At 40.5% G+C, this 19,515-nt stretch overlaps 1 protein-coding gene across 2 annotated transcripts in view; it reads right to left on the minus strand.

Moving 5' to 3' along the window:
• The window catches only part of LOC146667308 (uncharacterized), a 30,819-nt gene extending 15,472 nt beyond the window's left edge, over positions 1 to 15,347 (minus strand). Inside the window, exons 1-5 of one of the 2 annotated variants that reach the window (XM_085408967.1) lie at positions 15,231 to 15,347; positions 4,742 to 6,431; positions 2,634 to 2,695; positions 1,650 to 1,679; positions 859 to 1,049 (exon numbers count right to left, since the gene is read on the minus strand). In XM_085408967.1, the coding sequence (XP_085265093.1) occupies positions 859 to 1,049; positions 1,650 to 1,679; positions 2,634 to 2,695; positions 4,742 to 6,073 (1,615 nt within the window). In that variant the 5' untranslated portion in view covers positions 6,074 to 6,431; positions 15,231 to 15,347. Of the gene's footprint in view, positions 1 to 858; positions 1,050 to 1,649; positions 1,680 to 2,633; positions 2,696 to 4,741; positions 6,432 to 15,230 lie in introns of those variants that run through there. The other variant, XM_085408966.1, reaches the window with a different exon arrangement.
• Positions 15,348 to 19,515: the final 4,168 nt, after the last annotated feature.

A 19,515-nucleotide genomic window follows, 5' to 3' on the forward strand; every position in this document is an offset into this window, starting at 1 on the left:
GTGCTGCTGCTGTTTAGCGCGACATCCGCTGGTTTCCTCTTTCTGGCACAAAGTGGGCGATAAACAAACAAGAGAGACGATCAGCTGATCATTGATCAGTTTCATGATTGTAGAAGTAGAAACGGGAGAGGGAGGGGGGAGAATGAAAGAAGAGGCAGCTGTGCAGCAAAGACACAGAATAACTCCAGCTTTGTGTCTTTTTCATTGCAGCTGAATTACGGGACAAACTGTTCCTTTTCACCTCAATAAGAAACGCTAATACTTCTCTGAATACCAGACGGGACGGTTGGCAACTCTAATAACTTATGAACAAAATAAAGTTAAACATCATTAACTTCATAGCACCACCCAGCTGTATAGAAACTCCGTCATGCTAGCTAGCACGCAGTACGGAAAAAGTCAGAATAACGAAAATAAACTCCACCTAAACTTGGTTCATATCTGACCCAGAGAGACTGCAGGTCATAACTTCTTACCTGAGGTTCAGTTCACACTTGGACCGGCGGCCGCCTCGGGTCCCCTTTCCTTCATCCACCTGCTGGCCTCCACCACTTGCTAATGTTACTGAATCTGTGGAAGCTCCGTGATAGCCACCACTCGAAGTAACGAGTAACGACCCTATCTAAATCCCAGTAACGAGTAACGCGTTCCTGATTTTGGCATAATAACTAGTTACCGTGCTCGTTACCACAATAATAACGTAGTTACTGTAACGCGTTACTTAATAACGCGTTAGTCCCAACACTGTATATAACAAAAACTGAATTGAAATGGCACAAAATTATATTTCAGAGGAGTGCAGCGTGGTTACACATTGTGAACTGTGTACATCATGTTCCCTTCTGGCATGAGATGTACCTGTGTCATGCGTCTGCTGTGGGTAACGCTGAGGGGAATTACGCCTCCTCTGTGGCCTGAATGGGTGGCTGTCCACCCGACGTTTTTTTGAAGGAGGACTTGGAGAACGAGACAGGGAGTGAGACATGGAACGGGATGGAGAGCCATCCTTGGGATCCCACAGAGCACGGCTGCCATATCGTCCACTCCGACTAGAAACAGAAAGAAAAAAAAGACATTAAGTTGTAATGACCCTTCGTTTTAGCCAGGTCTCACACTATGGAGAGACCCAATCAAAGGTCAGGCTCCTGTTTCTAACTGCAGGGGGCTTTGGCTCTATGATGGGACACATATCTGGATCAGGAGAGCGATGCAGGAGGAGCTTCATGAAATTCTGTTTGCTGTTTCTTTCTATTTGTCCTCAATTTCTTAACAGCAGCCAATACTGCACAGACATGTGATTTTTTATAACTGGTTCCACTGTTGTGTATAGTTAACCCTACAGAGTGTTCAAGTGCCCATACTGAACAATAACAATTTGATAAAGCTGTTAATACCAATAAAGCACATTCTATGCAAGGAAGCAAACTGTAGTGAAGATTACTTTTACTCATCCATCACATATGGACTCATTTATGGAACAAGACAATTCAGAACCACCTTCAAATGTATAAGCAACACGATTTCTAAGTAATTTCTCCTTTTTTAAACACTAGCAAGTTATGTGAAACCTTTTCAAGCCATCTGATTAAAGTGACTTCCACCGGTTGTGCAGCTAAAAACAGAACCATTAGAGGACAGGTCTGACTGACCTTGGCAGATTTGGTTTCCAGCCAGGGTACCTTTAGAGAAAAACAAGAAGATGAGATTATCAAGAGAGTCAGGAACCTATCAAATACAAGACTCTAGGTCTTTTTCCTTGGTATATGATGAGACGATCATATCCTGAGGAAAAATACCTTCAATAGCCTGGAAGGTATTTGTTTAAAAGGTCATTGTCCTGATCGTGGCTCAGGGGGTTGGGAATCGCATCTGTAACCGGAAGGTCGCCGGTTCGATCCCTGGCCTCTCTGTCCTGGTCATTGTGTCCTTGGGCAAGACAATTTACCCTACTTGCCTACTGGTGTTGGCCAGAGGGGCCGATGGTGTGATATGGCAGCCTGGCTTCTGTCAGTCTGCCCCAGGGCAGCTGTGGCTACAACTGTAGCTGCCTCCACCAGTGTGTGAATGTGAGAGTGACTGAATAGTGGCATTGTGAAGCGCTTTGGGTGCCTTGAAAAGTGCTATATAAATCCAATCCATTATTATCATTATTATTATTTTGACAGCTGAATCATTGTTGGCCTCATCCCTTCCCCTCTCTAACTGTATTCTCCCCTGAAAGGTCACTACTGGTGCTCACCCCAACTGATCGCTGCACATGGCCCCGCCCCTCCCGGAGCCTAGTTCCGTCAGAGGTTACTTCCTGTTAAAAGGGAGTTTTCCTTCCCGCTGTTGCCACATGCTCTGTCATAGGGGAGCGTCTGATTGTTGGCCTTTCCTTTCTAATAGTATCAGCTCTTTTTGTCCTGACCACCAGCACCAATAGAGCTGGAGTCCACTTACATGACAGAGCATTTAACTTATTGCCCCGGTATTCATCTGTCACAAAGTAATTCACAAACAATATGTGTGTAACTTTGCATGCATTTCTTACTTTCTGACACCTAAAAAAGCACAACAGAGAGCCAGTCATCACTGTTTATCCTGCTACACTGCAGGTAGAAGGTTTCAGGAACACATTAAAGATTCCTCACTTGTTGCGCAGATCTCTGCAGGCAGCTGTGTGGTTGACAGTGTTAACATGTTTAACCCAGTCCTGGAAAAGAAAAAAAAAATCATCAAATCTTCATCAAAGACAGAAAGTCAAAGAAATTTAATGTAAATTCTGCGTAATGGATCTTTGTGTCAGCTGGCAGCATGGTGTGCAAAGGCCCGTGTCTGTGATTTGGTCTTTCTGCTCACATCATGTTACAGATGCTGGCAGAAGTGACATCATTTGTTTATCTGGTTGCACTCTTCTATTTCCATCATCTGAAGTGTAGTTACTCATCTTCAAACTAACAGAAGTTTCCTCGCTGCCAGAGAAAAAGGCAAATGCTGTTCAGACCAATCCAATGTCTTTTTCGGACACTGGATTGGTCTGAACAGCATTATTTATGTACCAATCACTTTCCTATGCTGTGGAATCCCTGTTAGATCCTGGGATGTATGAAAATGAATATATTCAACCATTTAAAAAGGTCATTATGCCAAGTGATTAGATGGTCTCCACCTTACTTATTCTGTCTTTTTGTGTGTTTTTTTTAAGAAAAGCTAAACCAACTGTCAAATATGGGAAATGTTTTTGTGTCTCGCAACTATACAGGTTCTTAAAGTTATATTAATTATAAGCCTAAACATAGGTGATTACAGACAATTCAACTTTATTTATATAGCGCCAAATCATGTCAACAGTTGCCTCGAGGTGCTTGAAAGACAGAGTACAAACAATTTTCAAACTTTGATGTCTCAATGAAAACACAATCTACAGGGATACCCACCACAAAACCAAAAACTAAAGCACTGAGTAAAAGAGTTTATTTAACAGTAGTAATTTTAAGAATTATTTCATTATCCTTGATTTTCCTGAGTTTTAACAACTTTTTAAAAGGATTTATTCAGTACACACGCTTATTACTACAGCTATTAAAAAACCAAGAAGTAGTATCCTGTTTAAGCAATAACTCGATGGAGTTTTATATAAAACAGCTAATCGGGAGAGTACTTTTTGAAAAAGCAGTTCCAGGTTTAACCTTTTGATAAGTTTGCGGAGTAACATGTTTCACAGTTAAGAAACAGCCGATTTCTCCTGCCATAGTGGCAACGCTTTCAAATCATTTAACTTCACCAGACAGTTGCCTCTTCTCTTGAAGAAAACCTGGTAGTGACAAGACCCTGAGGTTTCTGAAGAGGAAAAACCAAACGTCTGACTCTTCTGTTTGTGGAAGCACCTCCTAATTTGGGCGAGGATACGCAGATGCTGTCGGATGACTACACATCAACCCCCACCTCTAATGGTTGTTCTAAAGTATCAATGAAATCATTACGAGACAAAAGGAAGTAAAGAAAAATAGGTCTTTAAGTTGTTGCCATCTTAGCAAGTTGATTTCCCAAACAGTCAAAGAACCAAACAAGCAAAAAACAAAAAAAACAAACAAACCTCGATTTAATTACTATTGTGATTTAGCATCATGGATTCTCCATGAGGCTTTGCCATCACCAATGTTTTTTTTTTACCTGTCCCCAAATAGTTGACTAAAAGTTGGTCAGTGAGAGGCATCTTAGTCAAAGTTCACAGGATGTGGCAACATTTAGAATACTTTAATCATCCCTAAGGAAGGAAATTATGTTTTCAAATAACCATTTACTGCACTCCATTGATATTTAAGAGTAATTAAATATAACGGAGTAATTTGAAAGTGTGGGATTGCTTTCTTTAAAGTGGGGAAACACATGAAGTCCCAATGAATTTTATTTAAAGCTTGTTAAGTCCTACCTACTGATGCTTGTACCTCCACAGTTCTCTTTTTATCCCTGTGGTAGGGTATGTTAGCAACACTTAAGGGAACTTCAGCTGTGACAACAGCTTATATCCAAGACGGTGACGGCCACGTGTAGCTGTCAGAAGTACAAATATCTGGCTTAATTATTGATGATTTCTGCCTTTTTTGTGTATAGGAAACATCATCCATGCAAAAATATATAAAAGACAACATCTCGACAATTGTCTGGTGAAGATTGCGGACTACAATTTATTACTCAGAGGTACTCTTTTAGGAAAACTGTTGGACATTGTTAAATGGGCATTCACGAGGGCACTCACCTTTTCCTGGTCACACACTATGTGGCATAGGGAGCAGGTATGGGGATACACCTTTGGAGACACAGCTGAGAAATCACTTATCATGGTGGGTGTAGGTAACTTCTTGCCGCTGCTGTGTGGTTTTGACCCACACGAAGAGGACAGGGACCTTTTCGAAGAAACGTCACTCCTCGTTTCGGATGGCAGTCTTTGTTTGGTTCCATCACGCCTGTAGTCTCTGTCTAGATCACGGGATCTAGGAGATAGAGAAAGTTCTTTCCCTGGTGAATGACTGCTCTCGCGCTGGAGGCTGCTCGTCCTGCGATAGTCACTGTCTCCATGCTTGCTTGGTTCAGTGTGTTCCAAATGAACCTGCCGTCTTTCACTTTTATCTACTTTTGTAGCTGATGAAGAGGACAAGGCTGGGAACATTTTAACTGTCCGTTCACTAGACAGTAGTTCTCTTTTGAAGTTCCCCATGTTAGTGCTTTCGTCCTTGGTGCGACTGGCATGCCCATAGTCAATGACTTTACCAGCTGTCTGTGTAACAGTAAGGAGGCTGGGCACTTCTGGAGAATGAGAACATGCCAATGCAGACGAGTGGGAAGGAGGCAATGGCATGTCATGGGTGCTGTGTGAAAATGAGGATGAGCTAGTGGAAGCCGAAGTCTTCTGTTTCCCTGACTTGTTGATTTGGATATCACGGAGTATGAACGGCAAGGTGTCTGGGGTTAACTGATCATCAGGGTAGTGACTCAGGACTTCCAAGTCCTCATTTGAAAGTCCAAAGCTAGCCAAGATACTTCCTGCGCTCTCTGGTGTGTATAAACTCGGACCCTCCCCACTGGCACCATGGACATGCCGAACTTGGTTCGAAAGAGATTCACATACAGATGGAGTCCAAATTGAGAGTCTTGGTCCTGCTTGGGTGTTCTGAGGCTGTTGGGCCCCTTGTTGTGACTGATGACTTGAAGAAGGTGGAGGAGCAGCAAACAGTTTAGCTGGAGGTTGGTAGCTTGACCAATCTACTCTCTGGTGGTGTTCAGACTGACTGTCAGTGGGGAGGGATACTGGGTTAGAGCCAAAGTTTCCATGCTGACTGGTCCCAGAACCTTGGTTCTGGTGTGGATCTGGTTGGGTCATGTGATCAATCTGGCGGTGGTCCATGTCCCTGGCACCCCGGATTGCCAGTGCAGACTCAAGCTCATCAGGTAGTTGGGTCGGACGAGGAAACTGGAAACCCATCACCTGCATATTAGAGCGAGTCTGATGTTGATTCGGAGGTGGCTGACGAGGTGGTGGTCTGCCCCCATTAGAAAATGGCTGTGAGCCCTGTGGGTGTTGGTGATACATGGCAGCAGACAGACAAGGCCGTGTGGTTCTGTAGGTTTTATAGCTTGTGTACCCCACAGCCTGAGGTCGATTGAAAAGAGTCAGGAGGGCCAGGTGAGGAGGTAGCGCTGCTGTAAACCAGTTGCTGTGACACTGGCTGCCGAAAGTGATGGTGGCTAAAGCAGCAAGCTGCCGAAGAGCAATCTGTGCCTCGGTCTCAACCTGCGCCAATCGGAGAGCTATCACTCCAGCAAGACCAGCCGTAGGCCCAAATATGAAATGGGTCCCTCTGGTAGTGTCGGCGATGTTGAATGTTGCACTGGGCTCCAAATTAAGGACAGGAGTAAGATGTGAATTACTGTCTGTACGGACAGCGAGGCTGAGGTGAAAAGCAGAAATATACTATTACAAATAAACGAGAGTTCATTTTTCATTTCAACAGCAGCTTTTAAATAAAGTCTCTGTTTTATCTTCCAGGCACTTGAAAAAGTTTACCAGTCCTCGCTGTGTTTGCGGTGCCTTCTTGAAAACTTTAAGAAATTTGGTCAGCTTTAAGTCTAGTAGTGGAGCGTGTCGCCCATCCTGCTTTTCCTTTGTCATGGAAAAGCAAAGCAACATTATGCACAAACAACTAACAGTGAGAATGATGACCCCAAACAGCAAATACTAACGAAACAACCAAATTAAACACTACACATGTTAATCTAACCTGACAGGTAAAAACCTGAACATTTCATCCAAAGCACCAATCATTACCCTCCTATATATATATATTAAACACAATGCAATGTGGCTATAATGACAGTCATCTCCTGGGTAAAATGTACAGAACAAAATCACCCTACAAGTGCATAATGCAGTTTTACCTCCCACCATTCTAATATTTAGAAATTAGGATTAACACTTACCATTTGCTGAAAGAGTCAACATGATCAAGCAGAAACAACAACGTACTTGTATAGCATTTTGATTAGTCTGTATGATTAGAAAAAGCACTATAGAAATCCAAACACGATATATTAAAGCTAATAAACTAAATATGCTTCCTTTAACAAGATGGACTAGTCGGGTTGAATGGATTTTTAAACAGCATGAGTAAGCATTGCGTTCTTTAATGATCCTTATAGTAAATAGCATGACCAAATTTTCTGCGTCTGAGGTCAATGTTTTTGAATGAATCTTAAGAACCTTTAACCAAATTGTGTGTGTGAGAGAGGGACAGAGAGAGCATTTGTTATTTAAAAGCAATGCAGTTTTTAAACTAAAAGGTAATCTAGGCTAGGGCTGTGCGATATGACCAAAATCTCTTATCCCGATATAAGACATCTATCGTCCCGATAACGATATAAATCACAAACATTTAACATTTTCCGTAAATCCTGTGAATCTTGGGTAGCTGAAGTGTTTCCAGCTGGGCGTCGTGTAGCTGGAGTCGAGTGTTTTAACCGATGCATGAAACGATACATTTTTAGACGTACAATGTAACGGCCGCCGTTTTCTTTGTGAGTATTTATTACACGACGTGCTGCAGGGAAAAGCCTGATCTAACGTTTGAGTCTAAGGTTTATTTTTTAGCACCTGACGGCTCTTTTTTGCTTCTCATCCATAAACTCTCTGCATACTTTTTCACTTGATTCAGTTTATTTTGAAAAGTCTCAACAGGATCTTGAGCTTTATTGTGAAAGGTTTATGTGGAACATAAACAAGCGGACACACGATGGTTTTACCATCGTTGTTGCTAACGACAACGCATAAAAACAGGTGCTTGTCCGTCTGTAGTGTGGTTCTATTAAATATAAGAGAAAGAGAGAACTTGAAGAAATTAATATAGACAGTTTATTTTGCGACACCACGAAACAAACAACAGCGTAAAATGGAACGATAGACATTTTTATATCGTCATCCGATATATATCGTTATATCGAACAGCCCTAATCTAGGCTCTTCAAACGCAACATTTTTCCATCTCTAACAGAGACTTGAGTTGTCAAAACAAACAAACAAAACAAAATGGATACACCGATATCAAGTGACAGTAAAGCTTACTGCTGGATTGGACACATTTGCAACATCACTGACACCCTGACACAAAACATCACACAGCATGGATGCAGACTTATTTTGAAAAGTCTCAACAGGATCTTGAGTTTTATTGTGAAAGTTTATGTGGAACATAAACAAGCGGACACGCGATGGTGTTACCGCCGTTGTTGCTAACTAGGGCTGCTCAATTAATCGAATTTTAATCACGATTACGATCTGGGCTTTCAACAATCATTAAAAATGACTGAGCCGATTATTAGCCCCTCCCTCATTTATCCGCGACACCTTAAAGGCCGGTCCGTGAAAATATTGTCGGGCATAAACCGGTCCGTGGCGCAAAAAAGGTTGGAGACCGCTGATTAAGAGGACCCGAGGGAAGCTCGGAAAGCTAAGCAGAAGTTATTTGGAGAGTGACTGCCGTTGGTTGAAAAGAGTTAAAAAAAAAAAAAAAAACTTCAGTGGTGTTGCACACTATTTTATATTATTTTTTTAAAGTCATTGTTAACCCTTTAAAGCCGGTCAGAGCAGCACGCTCCGTTTTGTGTAACTATTTTTAAATCCCTGTAGAACCTGAACTGTGTAAGCTAGCGCAATAATTTGTTTTGCATATGAAACCGGAGGAGTTGTACTTACATCTGATGCCATCAGCTTGTCCTCGGTCACGGTTTCGTTCCATATTTAGCTTTGCAAAAACTGCATAAAAAGCGCTTGCAGGAACAAAAACATAATATTCCAGAAACACGCTTTGCCGATCCTATCAGCTGTTCGTAACACTTCCCACAGTGAAATGATGCACATGCTGTTTTCTTTGCAAATTTGCATCATAGGATTGTTTTTTGTTTTTCCTGCAGTATATAAAAATTGCTGTATCTCCAAAATAAAACTATGAAGACACTCAAAATAAATTTCCTGTGGTGGGAAACTATTTTTTGCAACTTTATTGTATTTAAAGTTTTGAGGGATAAACCTCTTAAACTTCTCCAAGTAGAAATATATGTAAACAAAACAAACGCGATTTTCAATTTTTTTTGTAGTTTATTGCACTTTTTTGCAATTTATGTAATTACTATGGACTTAATGCATACATATTATTAAAATATGGGCTATAACAGTTGTATTGATGTATAGCAACTTGAAATGCTCCCACAAATGGCACTACAGCATGTAAAAAAAATAAATAAAAATAATATAAGCTCTGGTGGACTTGGTTCTATAGTAGGTCTTAAAGGGTTAAATAAATATCGTCAAATAATCGTGATCTCAATTTCAGTGAAAATAATCGTGATTATCATTTTTGCCATAATCGAGCAGCCCTATTGCTAACGACAACGCATAAAAACAGGCGCTTGTCCGTCCGTAGTGTGGTTATATTAAATATAAGAGAAAGAGAGAACTTTAAGAAATTAATGTAGCCACTGCAGTGACCATCAAAACCATGAAAAAATATTGCTGTAAACAGTTTATTTTGCGACACCACGAAGCAAACGATAGCATAAAATGAAACGATAGATGTTTTTATATCGTCATCCGATATATATCGTTATATCGAACAGCCCTACTGACTACCTTGACGTCGGTCTTTCAAAGTCCTTCTTTGGACACTGGCTGCTTTTTCATTTATTTTCAGTCCAATTCTTGTACCTGACTATTTTCAGAGAAATGTTATCTTCTTTGTTAATCCACGTGATGCTGACATGAATCACACAAATATAAAAAAAGGCTCTTAACTAGTGGAACAAACCAGTGTTGTGCCTACATATAAACAACAAAGAACCTAATTTTAATTTACTGCACTTTTTTACTAGAACGCTGCCACAAAACCCATAACTTGGTTCCATTTTCTCAAATTGAATCTATAAAAATGCTAAATGTAACATAGTTTAATAGGCATAAAATAAGTTTTACACAACAAGGTGTATCTCGGCTGATGTGCAGCATATTTTGAAATAGTCAAAAAAAGTAAATAACAAAAGAAAAATTGGGAGCCTACAACCCTTTAGCCAGTGGTATTGGGGATCTCATCAAAACTGATGGAATTATGAAAGAAGAAAAGTGCCATTAGATCTATCTGGAACAAGACTCCATTTTTCAGTATGACATTAGACCAAATACAGACCCTTTCCAAAAAGATAGAGTATCATGGAAAAGTTGATTTATTTCTCTAATTCCATTCAATATGTTAAACTTTCATAGATTATAGATTCAGGGCCCACAACTTAAACAATTTCAAGTACTTGTTGTTTATTTGTACATGATTTGGGCTTCCAGCTTATAAAACCCACGAAAACAGGAATTCAAAAAATTAGAACACTGTGAAGACATCAACGCAAATTTTACAGGGCATGAATGTTTTAATTCAAACAGAGAAGATTCATGAATCTGGCAGAGATCCAGAGAGAGGGGAACGAGGCTGGAGTCACAGCTTCGAAAACCACCACATTCAGACGCATGCAGGAGATGGGCTACAACTGTTGGGTTCCTCGGGTAAAGTGTGCTTTTCATTCGGGAATCAAGGTCCAAGGGTTTGGAGGAAGACGGGTGAGGATTACAACCCAAGCTGCTTGAGGTCCAGTGTGAAATATCCACAGTCAGTCTTGATTTGGGGTGTAATGTCCGGTACAGGTGTTGGTAAAGTCTGCTTTCTTGAATCCAAGGTCACCACAACAGTCTACCAGAGTGTTTTAGATGACTTCATGATTCCGTCTGCTGAGGATCTGTATGGAGATGCAGATTTTATCTTCCAGCAGGACCCGGCCCCTGCCCATAACACCAGAAGCACCAAAACCTGGTTTGATGGCCATGCCATCACAGTGCTTGACTGGCCAGCAAACTCAACGGAATTTTTTTTTAATTCTGTTTTCGTGGGTTTTATGACCTGGAAGCCCAAATTATGTACCAATAAACAACCAAGTACTTAAAATCATTTAAGTTGTGGGCCCTAAATCTATAATCTATGAAAGTTTAACATTTTGAATGGAATTACAGAGATAAATGAATGTTTCCATGATACTCTAATTTTTGTAACGGGTCTGTATTTTCTCATATTTGCATGGAAATATTCTTACCCTGCACAAAAAAATTAGTTTGCACACAAAGTTACCGTTAGATTTATGAAACATGCCCTAAAGCTAGAAGAGGTGCAGTAATCCAAGGCGTTTCCGTGGAATTGATGACTGCTTAAAATAAAATGTAAAAAGCATCAGACCGACCCTGAGATACTCAAGTTAAAAAATAAAATTATGGAATCAAAGTTGATATGTACCATATGTATCAAGCCTGCACCAGTGCAAGAGAAATCATGTGACCGATACAGCTGCTGTGTCATGTAGTCACTGTTAAGCAGCACACCAACACAGTGTCTGTCTAACAGTGCCGACACAATAAAGTGCTACACACTCCATGAAGCACACTATTAGCTGCTGTTATCCAGCATTAGTGGCATCATGGACTTGGGCACTTAGGAAATAAACTCAACGTGAGAATGTAATCAAACTGTTTATCAGAGCAAAATGTGGGTTTTAGGACCCTCAAGCCTAACATTAGCTGACATAATATCGGCTGTTGTTGTTTAGCCAGCTTGTTGTCCACTGTCTGGAGACGGGAGGGTCTGTATTATCTGCTGACAGTAACTACAACAATACTGTAAATAAATCAGCCTTTTAAGCCCATTTTGTGTGTTAGAGCCCTGACTTAAGGAGGAAAAGGATGACATCCAGATACAGGTAGCACTGTCTCTTTCCTTTGTGTTTTCACGCCTTTGGTGAAGGGGACCCCTTCTCACATGAAAAACACAGATATGATGTGTTGTACCTTACTGAAGCCAATGAGTGAAACACAAACTGTGTATCACATTCTCCAGGAAATATCTGTGCATTAACTTGTGTAGCAATTGATAAAGTATTGTTCTACTTGACTCCAGTCTGCCGATGAGTGTTTTTCACACAGGATGAAATACACCTGTTCAATCCATCAAATAGGGCTGGGCCATATTATACCGTTCACGGTAATACCGGTATAATGTTAGGCAACGATAGGAAAATGAAATATCGCGATAGAATGGGAGTAAAACGCGCATGTGCAGTGCCTTTGTTTTCATACGCACATGGCCGATTGTTGAGTGAAACAGATGAACCAGAATTGGTTTGTAAAAATGGTGCAACTTCCGTGATGTGGAACTGGTTTGGTGTTTGTCCGTCAGATACATGACAAAGCACATTTTTTTGCAGAACATGCAAGCGGCCGTCGTTATTGTCGTATTTGTCGGACTAAGATGCTCTTAAATCTGGGAGTAATCTGGGTCCTAAACTCCGTATCCTTCAGGTCAAACAACACTGCAGCATCACTGAGCGTTAAAAACTGTCTAAATTCTTTCATCTTTAATAAAACGATCAGCATTGCTGCTTTACCAGGTGTAACTATAAAGTTTAACTTCCAGGCATCCATGAAAACAAAAGTTATTACATTTAACGGAGTTAGAAGTTAGCAGGAAGCTAGCGGAAGTTAGCTCGCTAGTTTCGCTAGTTACCTAAGCATGATATAGCATGTTCTGACGGAGAGATTTCTGAAAAAAATCAAACGTACAGCTCTGCTATCACTTCCAACATAAATGAAGACAGGAAACTAAACAGCAGCGACGTTTGTAGGGTTACTGAAGTTGGGCTAGCTGGTATATAATGATGTGCTACGTGATCGCTAGCGACACAGCTATGTTAGCATAACATAAACAGTGAAGCTGGAGGACGAACACTAACACTTTTCCACTTATAAAAGTTAACGTGAAGGTTCCTGATAGTTAGAGACAAATGCAATCGCATGACAGGATGCTGTAAACGGACCAAACTTCAGTCAGGAGAACAACTGAGATAATCCATCCACTATACGAGGTTAGTCATTAATATACTGCAACAACATGGGAATAGAGCAGCTGCCAGAGAATTCAACATTAATGAATCAATGGTACAGAAGTGGAGGAAGCAAGAAGAATGAGTTTAATAAAGTTTGATTTATCTGACTGCTTTGTTTCGCTTAATGTGCCTTATAATCCCGTGCACCTTATGGTCCGAAAAATGCGTACTGCACACTGCAGTTTAATGTTGCAAAGCACCTCTTTTTAACTTCAGTGGATATTATACATGGTTATGCTCAGGATATGTCAGCCCATTTCTACTGGAAATGCCTTTTGGTTAAACTTTCAGCAAGGAATTTGCATTTGCACTGTTACATTTTTATGAAGCTTTAATGTACATAAAAACCAGCTTCTTGTTTAAGTGAAAATAAATGGAAGGTTGTCTTTTTGCGCTAGTAATGTTGTGGAGTTGTATTTTGTCTCGCATCAATTATATCGTCGGTTATATCGTTATCACAAATTTTCAAATATATATCGTGATAAATATTTTTGGCCATATCGCCCTGCTCTACCATCAAATCTTTTCACTTTGCTGGGAGCCAACCGGCTGCAGCAGAGTCTGCCTGAGCCTGGTTCTGCCAGAGGCTTGTTCCTGTATAAAGAGTTTTTCCTTCCCACTATTGCCAACGCACTTGCTCATAGGGGGATATCTGACTGTTGGGGTTGTCTCTGTTTTCTCTCAGTTACTGTATGGTCTTACTTTACACATATAACTACAAGTTGTGATTCGGCACAATATGAATAAAACTCAATTGAAGTCTTTACAGACTTCTCATCAACCTTTGATATTGTCTCTGAAGTAGATATGACCAATCTTCTGTGAAGAAGAGTCATGTGATCTATGAAACACCCAGATTGGTTAGATGTGCCTGGAGCACTTCATTCATGTGATCAACATTGTCAGTGTAAATGAATCCAGATAATGAAAAGGTACCCTCTGTGCTACAGGGTGCTGTCCGTGGAGAGAACGAGCCACACATTTCATCCTGAGCCTGGTTCTGCTGGAGGCTTCTTCCTGTTAAAATCATTTTTTCCTTCCCACTATTGCTAAAGCGCTTGCTCACAGGGGGTCATATGATTATTATATTCTACTGTTTTTACATCCATCCATCCATTTGCTTCCGCTTATCCTTTTCAGGGTCGCGGGGGGCGCTGGAGCCTATCCCAGCTGTCATAGGGCGAGAGGCAGGGTACTGCTTTTACATATTTTAGTGTTTTTACTGTGTTTATTATTTTATCGTATTTATTATTCTTATTGCATCTCTGATACTTCTATTGTTCAGCACTTTGGTCTTGTGTGTTTTTTAAGTGCTATATAAATAAATTATGATGATTGTTGGGATTTCTATACTTTCTTTGCATTATTGTAGGGTGTTCATCCTTTATAACAGCAGGGTGCAAGATGCTAGCATGCAGGACATACATGGAAAGCCATAACCAAGTGGTTGTCATAGTATACAGAAACACCTGTGCCGAGTACGGAGACACCACCACCGAGCTAAGATCCTGTGGGACCCACAGCAGATATGTTATAAGGATTTTTACAGCTGCTGCTGATTCCACAAATGTAGATTTTGGGAGAAATCGACATCTCAGCTTGATATTTCGGACAGGAGCCACGCCTCGTCATTTCACGCAGCACTCTTTTCTGACCATCTAAAAGTGAAACTATCCGCAATTTCAGGTGCAGATGGACTGAAAGCGCACAATCCTCCGGACACGTCCAGTCAGAGCTTCAAGTGCGACAATGTGGCCTTTGCACTGCGCACACGCAGAATGCACAGGGCGAGCATATTTTCTTATGTCTGTCTTGTAGTCTAATGTTTCTGGTTTTCACAACCCCACAGAGACTTCGTGAATTTTCTGCACGGTGCGCAGAAATCCGCTCGCGCTGCAGGGCCTACACAGGGAGGTGCTGGTGTTCTGAACCGGGAACAGCTACCTTATTTACCCTTAGCGTTACCGCTTACACACCGGTGCAGACGTACAATCAATCGAGTCCCTAAATGGAATACAACAGGCTGCGCTGGAGTAAACGGAATACTATATTTGTGCTAACGAAAATCGGGAAAACACTGAGTCTCGCTACATACCAGCCATTTTGGCTTTAACTGGTTTTTAGCTAGCAGACCTGCTAACGTCTGCTACTGGAAAGCATGCTAGCAGTTCCGTCACACGAACAACCACCGATACAATTTCCAGAACACGCCCCTGCATCTGAATAAATACCTTTCACTGTGAGTTGACGTTAGTCTTTGTTTTTGTCGAAAACCGTGAATCCTCTTCAGCCAGTTGGTGTTTGCCCGTGTTCCGCCATCGGCTGCAACGGGAAACGCTTCCGCCGTAGTTTTTCAAAATAAAAGCAACCTGACCCTTACCTCTAACCATATTTCAAAAAATATTCATAATAGTAATTTGGGTGCATTGTGTTAAATCTGTATCTCACCAAAAGCAACAAAACCGAGTGTGTTTCTCAAAAATATTGTTGCTGATAAACTGCAATGCCGCATTCAGACCAGTAGGGACAGTAAAGTCCCCCCACACACACATCTGTTAAAGCACTCTTTGCTTTCAGCTGGTGTGATGAAAGAGGTGTGAGAAATATTTGTCAGTCATAAACTGGACTCCATTTACTTTTCTTCTTCATAAACACAAACCGGACAGCCTCTTTCATACTACAGTTTGAATTACGTGTTTTTTAATTAATTGAGGCAAAGACGGAGCACCTGTCACAGGTACTTGCCTGTTGGCCTTACACAAGAAAACAGAAACCTACAGAATGGCTGGATGGAAATAACAACTAGCACAGTCTAGGTATGTGAAAAGTGTGAGACGACAGTTCCTGGGTTGTTGCCACTGGAGAACGTGAATCTAAATACGTTATCATGCAAAATGCACGAGGCTGTGGAAATGCACTAAGCTCAGATAGGACATACATTCTGTTATCATTTTCTTCTACGTGCCCTGAACAAGCAGCTATATTTTCATCATTTATAGAGGAAAACAATCCCAGGTTACTTTTCAGTCCTGTAAACACTGTACAGCGTAGTGTCGAGCCTCGTATTCATTTAATTCTCAGCACTAATGACTTCATGAACCTCTGTACAAATCAGCTTTGCAATTTATGTTTGGACTGTTGTAAACCCAATGATCTCTTTCGTGTGGGACAGTTAAGTAACTGCAGAAGATAACCTGCTCAGCAGTGTCTTCATTTACACTTCTTTTTAAAGTCTGATTAGTTTGCCTTAATAGCACAGCCTTTTTGTTTAATAGCTTTAACTCATGACAGAAAGGGTTACTGTGAGGAATATGGCCGTACACTTTCTACGTAGTATGTCTATTAACTTTAAATGTTCTTGTCACATGATGCTCGTGAAATATGAAAGTCCTCATAGTATAATATCCCAGTGAAGCACTTCACTCTCACAGTGCACATTTGGTTCCTATAGTTTCTAAGAGTAGGGCGGCAGACCCTCCGTGTTTGGGTTCAGACTCCTTGTCTGGTTTCGAGATGACCTTTCTGTAGCTACACCCTTCTTATTATTTGTTGTTGTTCCTCAGGACTCACTAATGTGTGTTTTTACTGTTGTAACTATAATCATTAGTATTATATTGTCAAACTGATATTAGTATGTGCACTTAGTACCATCCTTTATTTAACTTAAGCACAACAGTCAAAAACAGTAAATGAAAGAACCAGTCCTGGTAACTGTTGGAGCGAGACGGTCAGCACAGTTTTAAATGTCTGAATCATAGATGTTGACAGCAACACAAGTCATGCTCGTCCCGTAATGTGACAGATGCAGTGATATAGCTCGGGATTTCTTACTTTACACAGCGGAGTTTATGTTGAAAAGATTTTTTTTTAACTTTCTAATGTAGTAAATGTATACTTCTCATGATCAGGGAAACACAGTTAATGTACAATAATTTACTGTGTTTGAATTTACACTGTTACCACTGTTTGAGCATTGAAGGAAAAAGGCTTTCAGTCGTCACATCAAAGTTCAGCATCAGTTTGATGAATGCAGCAACTGCATCTACGTTTTCCTTCTTAAAAACGACCGACAGAGTGGGCCTGTCCCCCTGGATACTCTGTGACATTTCAATTTAGCACGAATAGAAAATAATAATTGAAGTTTCATTTACATAGGCTGCTCCTTGGGACTCCAGAACAGTTGTATTTTTTAAAAATTACTAGAAAATGTTCAGACATCATTAAACACACTGAAAGACGCCGATCCAATTTACTAAGTTAACCTTAATTTAGTAAATCTGCTTCACCAAGTTAATCCTTATAGATAATAATCTCTACCTCACAACTGATCCTAATACATTTATACTGCTGCCACAATTTTGTGGGAGGATTTCAACTTGACATGGTAGAAAAATATTAAACTACATCTATTTACATTGTTATCTGGCTACTCATTACAATATGTTGGTAGCTACACTGTTCCAAAAAATAGTAATGTCACAGTATCTTACTGTATATTTTACAGTTTGGTCTTTCTAGAATATCATTACATTTACATAAGTAGACTGTGACTTTACATGTCAAAGGTAAAATAACATCACTGTAAATATAGTAAAACACAATTTACTTGTTTTTTAAATATATTTTTTGTACATGTGCATATTTAGATTGTAAAGATACATTCAGAAATGTATCATAATCTCACAAATATTTGTCTGTTATGTGAGAGAATGATCTGTTAAATTCAAATGTAATACTATGGAAAAATATATAAAATGATCGAAAATTAATGAGAATAATCAATAATTAAAGGAGCATTTGAATTGTAAGTTTGCTGAAAAGTTCATGTCATCCAGGTCTGATTCAATAATTCAGAGGTAACAAGTGAAAATATAATTAATAGGAATAAAAACATAAAACATTGCACGGCCACGCTGTGCTAATTATATATTTTAAAAAATAAATGTAGAGGTAGGAATTGCAATTAATATAAATCTCAAAGTATTCCCAACATTCCTGAACAGAAAGAGGCCTCTGCACCTGGGGTGAGGGTGTGGCCATGAAAACAATGTGACATGCCATTGGATGTTGGGACACATAATAACATGACACTAAGCATCGGCCAATGAATGTGAACTAACAACCACAAGGTTGCGGGTATGGCTGCGCTGTAGGAAAATCCTAATGTGAAAGTATTTTACTGCATTTTACAGTTTTGTAAATAAATAAACCACAATAAAGAGGCCTCGCCTCTGTCGGTCTGTCCCAGGGCATGCAATCCATTATTATTTACGTTAACTGTATATTTCTGTACATTTACGTATTATGGTTCATATTGCCACATTCAGTGACCTTGTTTACAGGTAATTTCATTGTTTGATCACGTTAAAATGTTCCTAATTTAATGTCTAAAAGCACTTGGAAAAGGCAGAATCCCATGTAAAATTAGCGCAACAAACCCTATTTACATTACTGAAAATAACCGCATTTTCATGAGGAAGTTATTTTCTGTTAGTTTACGGTAGTATTTTGGCGCCCTGCTGGAATATGACCGTTTTTCAAAGATTTTTTTTAACAGCACGCCGGTGCAGCCCCCTCTAGCCTCTGCTCGGTGGCTACTGGGTGATCCCTCGTCTGGGGATCCTCAGCCCTTCCCATGAGGGTGGCACGGATGCCCCTCCGGTGGTCCTCCTTGAGCTCTCGCACTCTGGGGCCTCTGGATGTCTGGGTCCTGGATCTCCTCCATGCCTGCTTCGTGCCCTGGGGGATGGGGCTATGGCTCTCTAGACCCTCTAGCAGACCATTACACGGGGAAACCTTTTGAATACAAGCGCGCTGACCCACACAGGTGTGCACACGCGTGTTCACTGTTCATAGACTTAAATTACACCTTTCTTGGCTGCTACTTCAAAGCACATTGTGCGCTGTCTGTCCTGCGTGCTGCACAACAACATTCAATATTTAGTATTTACTGCTCTTTACACTTAGCTAGATTAATGCGATGGTGTTGTGTTTAGTATGTTGCTCTGTTTTTTTTGCTTGTTTTCTATTCTTTTTCTCTCAACAGGTGATCCAGGAGATTTTTTTCCCCTTTCTCACTGTCCCTCTCCCCTTCTGTTTTTCTTTTCCTTCCTCTTTCTTTCTCCCTTTCCTATCCCTCACTCATATCTGTCCCGTCTGTAACAACTGAAAATAAAATAAAATAAATAATAAAAACAAAGGTTGATCAAATGGACCAATACGGCAATGCCACGATGATCCATTTGGCAAAATATCAAGTAAATCTATTGGGTATTCTGATGGCTAAAGAACCAAATGGGACAGGCAGAAAAAAACTGCTGAGAGGCAAAGTGTGCACTTTAATAATAATAATGGATTGGATTTATATAGTGCTTTTCAAGGCACCCAAAGTGCTTTACAATCCCACTATTCATTCACTCTCACATTCATACACTGGTGGAGGCAAGATACGGTTGTAGCCACAGCTGCCCTGGGGCAGACTGACAGAGGCGAGGCTGCCATATCGCGCCATCAGCC

This window comes from Rhamphochromis longiceps, linkage group LG6, assembly GCF_057381845.1.
Source record: "Rhamphochromis longiceps isolate RC_006_pf linkage group LG6, R_longiceps_female_GT1.1, whole genome shotgun sequence".
Classification (NCBI taxonomy): domain Eukaryota; kingdom Metazoa; phylum Chordata; class Actinopteri; order Cichliformes; family Cichlidae; genus Rhamphochromis; species Rhamphochromis longiceps.